This window comes from Sander lucioperca, chromosome 8, assembly GCF_008315115.2.
Source record: "Sander lucioperca isolate FBNREF2018 chromosome 8, SLUC_FBN_1.2, whole genome shotgun sequence".
Classification (NCBI taxonomy): domain Eukaryota; kingdom Metazoa; phylum Chordata; class Actinopteri; order Perciformes; family Percidae; genus Sander; species Sander lucioperca.
The window spans coordinates 10,530,653-10,541,372 of record NC_050180.1 but is presented as its reverse complement, the minus strand read 5'-3'; the positions used below and the strand labels follow the sequence as shown (position 1 = coordinate 10,541,372).

The 10,720-nt window shown below is 39.8% G+C and overlaps 1 protein-coding gene across 2 annotated transcripts; it reads right to left on the bottom strand.

Moving 5' to 3' along the window:
- Positions 1 to 2,293: 2,293 nt before the first annotated feature.
- On the bottom strand, positions 2,294 to 10,464 carry umps (uridine monophosphate synthetase). 2 transcript variants are annotated; one of them, XM_031281810.2, is made up of 10 exons: positions 10,258 to 10,464; positions 7,945 to 8,098; positions 7,096 to 7,220; positions 6,723 to 6,910; positions 6,515 to 6,609; positions 6,089 to 6,249; positions 5,887 to 6,004; positions 5,524 to 5,699; positions 5,244 to 5,358; positions 2,294 to 3,865 (listed from the first exon to the last, which is right to left on the bottom strand). In XM_031281810.2, exons 1-10 carry the CDS (start codon positions 10,405 to 10,407, stop codon positions 3,687 to 3,689), a joined length of 1,461 nt encoding a protein of 486 aa, XP_031137670.1. In that variant the 5' UTR covers positions 10,408 to 10,464; the 3' UTR covers positions 2,294 to 3,686. The 2 variants fall into 2 exon arrangements, with proteins under 2 accessions (XP_031137670.1, XP_031137671.1); XM_031281811.2 differs by lacking the exon at positions 10,258 to 10,464 and adding an exon at positions 8,289 to 8,292 and having other exon boundaries at positions 3,398 to 3,865.
- Positions 10,465 to 10,720: the final 256 nt, after the last annotated feature.

The following is a 10,720-nucleotide window of genomic DNA, read 5'->3' as shown; positions in this document are numbered from 1 at the left end:
AACAACACTCCATTATTTGTCTGAAATGAGGATTGACAGTGTTGACAACGGTGATGATGCTCCCATAACTAAGAACAAACTTTGTGTCTTTTCCAGTTGCCAACCCGTACCTGCATAACGCGAGCCGAACGAACAAAACTTCATCTTCAGGTATTGTACGTGAGGCTCAACGTGAAGCAAATACGGACATGAAAAAGTCACAAAAACGATCACAGTGTGACGAGGATCCAGAGAAAGAGCGAGAGAGGTAGGGAGCGCGTAACAGCTGGCCTTTCCGTTGTCAGGTAACCTTTGGCAGAAGATTTGGGAGAAGTTAGAACACCATAAAATGTACAATCTTGTAAGAATGGATACTCTGAAGAAAATAAGAACTGAATGAAAAGTCTTACAGCCTACCTTTAGACGAGGCAAAGTGATGAAGGCCAAAATGCGCAAGCTGGGTCAGGTTTGGCTCACCTTTTACGCGCACTGAATGTGTGCGGTTTGTGACAGGTATACCTTTTATACCTCTGCATGCTCTCTCTCTCTCTCTCTCTCTCTCTCTCTCTCTCTCTCTCTCTCTCTCTCTCTTACCCCCACCCCTCTTGGATGAAAACGGCAGAGGATCCTCAGGGCACGCACAGACACCTGTCGCACGGTGCGTTGCTCTGATCCAATATTGACATAAAGGGGGAGGGGTGCGACACACACACGCACACACTAAATGCATTATTCCTACCAACCCTTTTCCTCCATCCAAAAACGCCCTCCCTCCTCCTCTTCTGTGCCAGGCAACGTGATCTGACCTTTGTGCCTGCGTTAATCTGTAGAAAGGAGCATTGTAACGTCGCTACCTGCCGACTCAATTTGTCCTAGCGCCTGTTCGGGCATCATTTCCATATCATATGCCTTGCAAATGACTTTCTGCTGATGGGTGGCTCATCTTGCCCGACAACATTGGGGAAAAAAGCTCATTGTGGAATCGTCCAGGTGTTGTGGAAGGAAAATGCTTTCAAACTACCACTAACGTTTAAATCCACCCTAAAATATGAGGAAACATTGCTGTATTCATACTTCCCCGAAGAATAACAAGACTCACACATTAAACTCTCTTATTAACTTCAGCTTGTGAAATCAGTTGTATAATGTATTTTGTGGCTCTTTGATGAGCTTTGTCAAGTCTGACAAAATGAACCTGATGATGTCATCATCATGTCATCATATCTAAAGTAGCCTAAGGCTTGAGACTGACGTTGAAAATGGAGTTTGAAGATGAGAGTATTTAACAGGCAGGGGAGGTGTAATAAAAGATCAAATCAAGTTGCATTATGGGACTTGTAGGATCCACGTTTGACTAATGCTAAGGACTAAAATATATCTCAGCCCCTGCTGCTTTAATTTTGACCATAATCTGAAAAATTATTAATAAAAAAGTGCCCCAACTTTACAAAGGCACAATACAAAGAAGATAAGGTAAAGAAACAGTCAACAAGAAAGACATTTTTTGGCAAACCCATTTAAAATTTATTTTGCACACATTTACCATATTTCATCATATAAATCAAAACCAACAAAAATATAATTTAATTGTATTACTATTGTTGTAAACTCAATCACATATCCCAGGTGTAGTGATCACAACAATCAAAAATTGTGAGACTCAAGATTCATTCATTCAGTATTTGTGTAATTATTTGATTGATTCATAATTCATAGCTCCCCAGATTTATTTAGTTAGTTTAGTTTACTTTGTATTATCTTTTATGGAGCCTTATATGGAGTCAACAAAAGGTGGTTTCAATTTACACTTAGGATAAAATAAGAAAAAAGGAAAACCACCAACTAAAATTACTCTAAAGAGTCTCCAATATCCTGTAATAATAACCAAATATAATTACCAGGGTACCTTGATTGTTGATACATTACTCAGCACCATCTGTATACAGGTGATGGTTCTTTTCAATATAACATTGTCATTTAAAAACGATTATATAAACCTTGCTAAATCACACCGCAGTGGAGAGAACCCTGTGTAATCCCGATTTCACAGTTGTTCAAAAGGCAGCTGAGGTTTTAACCTAACATTTAAATATATATAGATTATAACACCTGATTGTAAGTTGATCAGCACCAAAGTACGTCCAAACTGAGTATGAAAAACAATTTATAAAAGGTTAAATAACAGATATCCAATGGCATCTCACTTCTTCCACCTCAAGGATGTGGAAGTTTAAAACATGAAAAACTATTATTACAGTAAGTATGTACAGAAGTGAATCAATATTTAACATTAAACTTGAAAAAAAACAAAAAATTTTCATTCAACAAATGATTTATTGAAGTCAAAATGCAAAGTACGTGGAGGGAAAAAGCCAAACAAGGTTTCCATTAGATAAAACATGTATCCCTTAAATCAAACAAAGGAATACCATTAAGAATACCATGAAGCCATTTCACTGCATTTAGACCTAGCAATAACAGCACCACTGCCATGGCTCCAGGACACACCGCATACAAAATAAATACTTTTAAAGGGAGGTGTCACAAAATAAAGGCAATTCTCTTTTGTCTAAGCAAAACTTGTTTATCTACTCTTCTTGGAGAGACAAGATTACTGATCATGTCACATTATAACCAAATTCATATCACTTTAGAAAAAGGATTGCCACACCTCAGCATTGTTAGCAATATGGACGGCAGACATTGGACTTAAAGTCCAATGTCTTGACTTGACAATGTTTTGTCATATTCTCTTCAGGGAATTACAATCAATCAGGTACATCAAAAGCCATCCTTTTGTAGTTGACCTATGAAATTCATTACATTAAGTGTTCCCTATAAAAGCATAATCAAGTCTGGACAACAGTCAAAACATTTAAAACCCATCGTCTATTACTGAATCGTAACTGACCATGCTGTTCCATTTGCTATGAAATTAACTAACTGTACATACAAGTTTAAAATCAACTTGATACTTTGTGAAGCTGGAGCTCAACATGACAGATGTTTTGGAGTTAAAAGAGACTGCCTTGCAGTTATTAGTATGTCTGTGATCATGTTAAAAAGTGATGCTTAATATCTAAATTGGACAAATGTGTACTGGAAAATGCCCTGAATTCATGAAGTAATAGCCATTCCCACTCTTATTTGTGACAAAGAAAAGCTTCAGCCTGACTGGAAGCAGTAGTCGTTGTCAAGGAAATGACACCTTCTGCTTTGAAAAACAAATCAGGTGACTTTGGGAGTTTAGGAGCCAAATCATAAAAAAAAAAAAAAAAAAAAAACTAGCCGTTCTAGGTAATCCACATCTTATCTCCAACTCTGCATGGTTAGACGTGGACAGAAGGACTGAAATCTTACTTAACGGAATACTAAAACCTCCTTATTCTGTTGAAACCTGATCATAAAGTACCTGCACTTCAGGTCAAGTTGTGCAGTTTATTAATAGGAGGGAATCAGAAGAACACAGTTAATGCAGCTTATTAATAGGACAGAATCAAAAGAGAGAGAGCATTTACATATGTTCAACAGTAAAGTGTCCGGTTCCCCACTCCTGCAAATGTCTGCATGTTTCTATTTAAACAACTATGGCCACACTGGTGTAAAAGAGAAATATATTTAAAGGTAATCCGCAGAGGTCCTTTAGAGTCGTGGGATAAATTTGAAACTAGACGTAATGATGCAGATGCGACTTTTTTGTTGAGCTCCTATTGGCCACTCTGGCCCAGTCTCTTTGTGTAAGCCTCCCAGCCGGACTTTCTGTATGATTCAACAGCTTTCAGCCTATCAGGGGCCTCCAGGATACCCCGACCGACGATGATGACATCAGAGCCTTTGTTGTAGAGGACTTCCTCTGGGGTGGAGTACTGCTGGCCCAACCCATCACCTGCAAGAGAAAGAGGGGGAGGGTGTTGAGGGGTGTGAGGGGGACGACTCTAGCAGGCCCAGCAATCATTTCTTGTACTATAGCTCATCCTTGTGCTAAAGAGGAGTCATAACACCACAAAGAGAGCAGAGTGGAAAGGCATCAAGTTACACCCTTTTCCTGTCTATGTTTAAGGCATCAAAGATAAATCACCATCAAAAAGAAATCCTACCGCACATTAAGTCTGCCAGGTTGTGCCAGGCATTGTCCTACTATTGGGATATTATGTATAAAAAGTGCTGGTTTCCTATATTGTTCAACCAATACCAATGTTAACACATCAAACACCCTTAAAGCGGAAAGTTTGCACTTTAACATAATAGTAACAAATCTGATGTGGTGGAGTACAGAGCAAAACCATTTTAAATGTGTCACTGTCCAAACACATATGGGACACTGAGGTTCAACCTTGTTGTAGTGGTGCATTTATTTATTTTTTAGACATACAGTATGTGCCTCTCCTAGTTGAGACAGTAGGTGCACTAGAAAGTACACTATAAACACTAAATGCATCCAAAATCAACCCCTAAAATTCACAAACACAACCAATTAATAATATTGAAGTTGGAGTGTGTATGCATGTGTGCATTATGTGTGTCACATGATTGCAGTTTCCTCTTAAGACCTTGACACACCAGCCCTCGGCCGTTGGACAGTCTGGCGAGGTCAGTGACTCGAGTCTGTTTGGTGCGTTCCGTGCCGTCATCCGTCCAAGTAGCTGTCAGCCTTCATTTTGGCCGACCTGACTTGATGGGTCGGAGGGCGGGCAATCGGACTCAATGACCAATCTCATTGGTGGAGTGCTAACCCGGAAATAACGAGCGGGATGAGATAACCCTCTCAAAATCTGACGAAAATCTTTTAAACTGACCTTTGTCGATCTGAAATGAAGACAGATTCAGCAACTGCACGGCCTATTTCTCGCTTAAAATGTTTTCAGAAACATGTTTCGGTGAACTATCTTTGTAAAATATGAGTTAATATTCAGAACGAAGCCGCCATTATGCCCGGTTGAAAAATCCGGGAGCAGCCAGACCCACGTGACACATTCGTCCAATCAGCTGCCGGTTTTCATTTCTTGGGGCGACAATACAGATTTGCGCCGCCTTCTGTTATGGAGACGTCTTACGGACCTCGGGGAGCCGACTGATCAGTCCGACTGCCTTTTCTGCCGACGGTTGGCCGTCAGGTTGGTGTGTCAGGGGCTTTAAATGTAAACATGTACTTAAATGTAAATATAAACATATGAATGTAAATTACGTAATTTCTAGGAAAACAAATCGACCGAATACAAAGAAATGGCAAATGCAAGTCTCTTTAAAATAAGAGTCAAATGTACCTCCAGCCTGCATCTGCACCCCGGGGGTCATGTGGATGAACTCTGGCCTCTTGGTGATCTTAGAGCCACAGATAAAGCCGATCACAAAGTCTGACTGCTCCTCTGCCATCTTCAGCTATAAAGACAGATAGCATAGATAAACAACTGGTAACCCTGAATGATTGGACTAATATATATATATATATATATATATATATATATATATATATATATATATATATATATATATATATATATATATATATATATATATATATATATAAATAAAAACATAGCTTACCACAGCCTTTGTGTATTCACCAGTAGCCAGTGACCCCTGGGAGCTCATCTGTGCTATGAGTAAACAGCCTCGGCCCAGAGGCTTTCCTACAGCACTCAGGCCCTTCACAACCCCGGGCCCCGGCACCCCGTGGGCATTCACTATGTGGGACCAAGACGAGATCTGGTACAAACCACCTGGGAAACAGATTAAGATACTTAAAGATACTAAAAAATAAATAAATAAATAAATAAATAAATAAATAAATATATATATATATATATATATATATATATATATATATATATATAATATACAAAACAGGCATTTTAAAGACCGATGCATTTCACACAAAAGCCCAAATTTGAATTTAAACCCTCTCACCTTCATACTGATGCTTGACTGTGTTCCCAATGTCAGCAAACTTGCGATCTTCAAAGATGAGGAAGTTATGTTTCTCCGCCAAAGCCTGCAGTCTCTGGCTGAAGGCCACTGTGTAGTCCTGTTAGCAGACACATAAATAGCATTAGATTATGTGTCCTGACAATATTCTTTGTGTAAAATTTGGACTGGTTTTCACGCTGACCTTTAGGATGTCTACATGGGTCTTCAGCATGCAGATGCTGGGACCCAGAGAGTCGGCTAGCTGAAGAAGCTCCTCGCTGCTCGTCACGTCGGCGGACACACAGACGTTAGACTGCTTCTCCTCCATGGTCTTCAGCAGCTTTGACGCCAGAGGGTGGACGTCTGCAGACAAGAGGAGGGCGAGACTGAATTTTCAAAATGCAATATTCACCATTTACAATGACACCACCTCTGAACAAAACAGCCGTTTACAAATGGAGAAAAATAAATGTACGAAATGCTTTTCGAACGATCGCTAAAATCACGTCAAGAGAGTGGAAAGTATGCGTCGTTAAAGTTGGATGTAACCTTGCAAAGATATATTGTCAGTAATATTCACATTAGCATACTAGTGCTGGCCATTTGACCAACTTGGAAGGCTACATACTGGGTAGTTTGGCTCTGTCTGCGTAGCTCAGCTCAATGTTCTGTTCCATACATGGCTTCTTGGTGGCAGGAACCATATTGCCGTTCTCCTTGGGCCTGAAAGAGGCATGGTGCAAATGTTACTATGCAGTCGTTACATGTAAAGTACGCGTTAAAACACACACTAACTATTTTCCCCATCTTAGGGAGAGGGAACTGTGCGACTGTACCTGAACGTGTTGTTGTCCTGGATGAACTTGCGGACATTCTGGGCAGTTTGAGCGTCGATGCGTTCAGCTGCCAGCAGCACGTTGAGCAGCTTGAACATGGAGATGATGGGATGGAGCTTGATTCCCTGAGAAGCCAACATATCCACACCGCCTTGCTCTCTGTCCATTAGTACTATGGCATCTGTCACCTAAAACAAATACAAGATTCCAAAAGAGGATTACATCCACTGGGGCCAGGTTTAAGATGGCTGCTGCCCTTGGTAACCTTATTAGAGTACTTGATGGACTTTTATAACCTTTACAGTGATTATTCAAACAAAAAGCATCCATGTTATACTATCAACCCTACTGTAATCTTTTTTGGAACCTGCACCTTCAGTCCCTCTTTGTTGAGCACTTCAGCAGTCTCCAGGATGCTGCTGCCAGTGGTCACTGTGTCCTCGATGATCAGGCATATGTCCCCGTCCTGAAATGAGCCCTCCACCAGACGCTTGGTTCCTAAAAGGGTTACATAAGGAGCCTTATCACTCCCTATTCTGGGCAAATTGAATCATAGTGTCTGTTACTCAAATTCAAGGCCTTGGCAGAGTCATCTTCCAATGGAGAAAAGGTTCCTGCTGATTCACAAATATACTTCAATCACATATGTATGGTCAGATTGTCTTAGGAGAGAGAGGAATTAAGTCAATATTTTACAAGCTGTGTAGGGCCAGAGGAATGTCACTGGTTGGCAAACAGCTTTGCATGCAGGTCAATGTCCACGTAAAAAAATGCATGTCTCTAAAGCCAGCTGAGACTTTAAAAAAAAAAAAAGATAAATCAGCTCCCAATTACACAAGTCCGAAAAGGCTCCTGTCTTAACTTTCAATCATGCTGCAACTTGTCTAATTTAGGGGTGGAACAGTTAGAACTTAGTTAAAACTGTGGTATTAGTGAACATTTTAACCTTTATGGAGCAACAGCAGCTCCATATGGTATCAAGGTATCATTGTGGGTGGGAATTAGAATGTATTTATTTGATTATTTTTGCTTTTTTAATGAGTTTAGGATCTGATACATCTCACTATCCAGATTAAAGTGCTACAAAATGGGACAATTTTAAACCACAAACATCCATCCCAACAAAAGCCATTCTTGTGGTTTCTTACGGTTGACGAACAAATCCAAGGGGAATACTTTTAACAGCTTGATTAATAAAGCTCACATAAGCCCAGCCACCCACCATAGTCCTTGGCCTCCTTTCTCCTGATGAGCATGGGTAGTTCATGTCTAGAACAGATGATTGTGGCCAAAGGCAGGGCTGTGTATGGAACCCCACACACTGAGTCAAACTGCAGTCCCTCTTCTTGCACTCGCTGGTAAATGAGACTTGACACCTGCAAATAAAACAACAAAAAGGGGTCCAGGTTCTAATGTGGCAGTGTTGTAGGTGAGGGCTACACTACACTACAGGCCAATCAACACAACACGGCATCAAAACCTGAATTTTCATTCACACTTTTCATTTCATCACTACAGGCTGTAGGTGGTGCCAGAGGAGCCGATTATTTTTTTTTTTTAAATTACCTGCTTCATGTAGTTCTACTGGAACATATGTTCAGTTTCAGCAAATATGACAGAAAGTTAGTTTTATAAGTCTTACCTACTGCACCTTTAAGTCTTCGAGAAGTATTACAGTTTTTTTCCGATTGCTAAACGACAGTGGTCACAACTGGAGTCACATGGGCAAAACTCTAACTACAGTCTGCACAGCAGCAGTTCATGTGGACCAAACTCTAGTTTGTTTTTCATTGCTTGAACACAGTTTTTAAAAACTCTACACACTTATCCCATGACTTTAACCACAACCTGCACCTGGATCTACAGCACTTTGTTCAAATGCTAACACACTGCTGTCAAAACTGTTAACCACGCATTCAAAACAGAATAGATTTCAGTCTGGTGCCTATCAAACACTGCTGATTGCAATTTTTGCTGAAAGCCTAAGCAGATGTCTTGTTTTAGACTAGTTAGTGAACATATATGGTATTTATACAGAGGAAGCTCAGAAAGCCTTTTTTTGTATACAAACACCAAATAAGAAGGAAACAATTATACACTGTACCGTTTGAGAATAACAGGTAAAAGAGCAAAGATACCAACATGTCCAGGTAAGATGTCTGAGGTTATATACACAGCTATAAAAAAAGAAAGAAAAACACTATATATTTACAACAGTAAAACTGCGTTCGTACTGTTTTTCAGAAAGTAACGGAGGTGAAAGCAATGGAAACACCACATTAATTTGTATTTAGAGATGATGCAGACATCCTACGTGATGAAGAAAACTTGCCACATGATGCTGGAGAGAGGCAGGATTAGTCACACTATTCTTTGTGACTGTTACGTACCTTTAGTTTTTTCCCCAGTAATTACATAAATTACTAGAGACAAAATACTATATCGAAGAAAAGTGCTGATTTTCATTCCTTCTTATTTACCTTACGTAAAAATTGGTATATATTTTCCTTAAATAAACTATTGAGTAGTGTCAAGTCACTTCAATTGTTCAAACTGTAAAGATGAGAAAGTTTGTATTTTCTGTATTGGTGTTTGATGCTAGTGTTTTTACTCTGTGTGTTCTGAGTGACGGTGTGTGTAATCTCAGTGAGGATTGTTCATAGTGTTTGGCTGCACTGAGCCTGTTTTGAGACATGTGTTCAGAATTGTGTTGCTTTAAATGAGTTTTGCAGCTGATATGAACTGTTTAGCTCAGGTGACTGTTGGTAATGCAGACTGTGGCTTGAGTTTTGCACATGTGACTCCAGTTGTGCCCACTGTCGTTTAGCAATAGAAAAAAAACTAACATTTCTTGCATAACCTACATTTGTAAAGATGATAATGTTCAATGTTTTTTTAAACTGCGTCAAGGAGATGTTGAATGAAATATGTGATCATTTTGGAGGCTGAAGTAAATGTTGTTGCATTAGAGAGAATTGTAGTGATTTCTGTTTCTGATTTTTTGGACTAGGCCTATATGAGGGGCAGCCCATATATCTATATATAACAATCGTATCTTGCATAGGTTGCATCTTGCATGTAGGTCTCTCGTCCCTGAATGGGAAAGAATGAGAAAAATGCCAACCCATTTTTACAAACTGAAAGTATCTGAAAGGTTACACAGCCTATTAGATGTTTACCTTGTTCAGCTTTACTGTCTTCCTAGTTTTTAGCCGTAGACTATGTATATTTCTGTGTATGTACTTTGAGAGTAACAAAAAGCTGGAGTCAGATTTCCTGTTTGGGTTCACACTTACAATTAAAGCTGTTTCTGATTCCTGTAAATGTTGCCACTTTTGTCTGTCCATATCAAACACCCACGAGCGCACCAATACCACGTTACTTCAACACGTGGGAACTTCACGTCACATTGTAGCGTGACTATAACATTTGTTTTTTGGATAATGTAGCTGTGTTATGTTGAACAGTTGTCCCTTTAGCACATTTAATTTAAAGTTAATCAAGTCGTGCAGTGGGAAGACCAGCACGTGTTTACCTGGTTCATGAGCGCTGGGTAGGACACGAGAACCCTCAGGTCGATATAAATGGGTGTCAGCATGCCGCTCTTCAGCTTGTATTCTCCAAATTTCACCGCGTTCACATCGTGGAGCTTCAGGATTAAACTGTCAATGGAAACGTTTTCCATCTTGTCTGTAAAAATCAGGAGATATCTTAGACGTGCACCCTAACAAAGCTGGTCTAACCCTTATTAGAAACTCTTTGACCCTACTCTTTGCTTCCTCAGCAGCAGCAACACTTCCGCTCTGGTTTCTTCAGAATAAAAGCGCCGTCCCTACTCTGATGTTAGAGAGCATTTCGACATAGCCTACTGTATATTTTGTACAACAATGTCCAGTACAATGTCAGGTCTTAAAGTTCGGCTAAATTGTTTAGGGCCTGCAGTGGGTTTTCTTGTTCACGAAGCCTACAGAGTTGAGCTTAGTGCGAATTAAGCTAAA

Coding starts and splice junctions, on each gene's coding strand:
- umps (XM_031281810.2), bottom strand. CDS start 10,407: ATGGAAAACGTTTCCATTGACAGTTTAATCCTGAAGCTCCACGATGTG. Junction 6,610..6,722: donor CAGGACAACAACACGTTCAG/GTACAGTCGCAC, acceptor TGCCTCTTTCAG/GCCCAAGGAGAACGGCAATA. Junction 6,250..6,514: donor AGACAGAGCCAAACTACCCA/GTATGTAGCCTT, acceptor TCTTGTCTGCAG/ACGTCCACCCTCTGGCGTCA.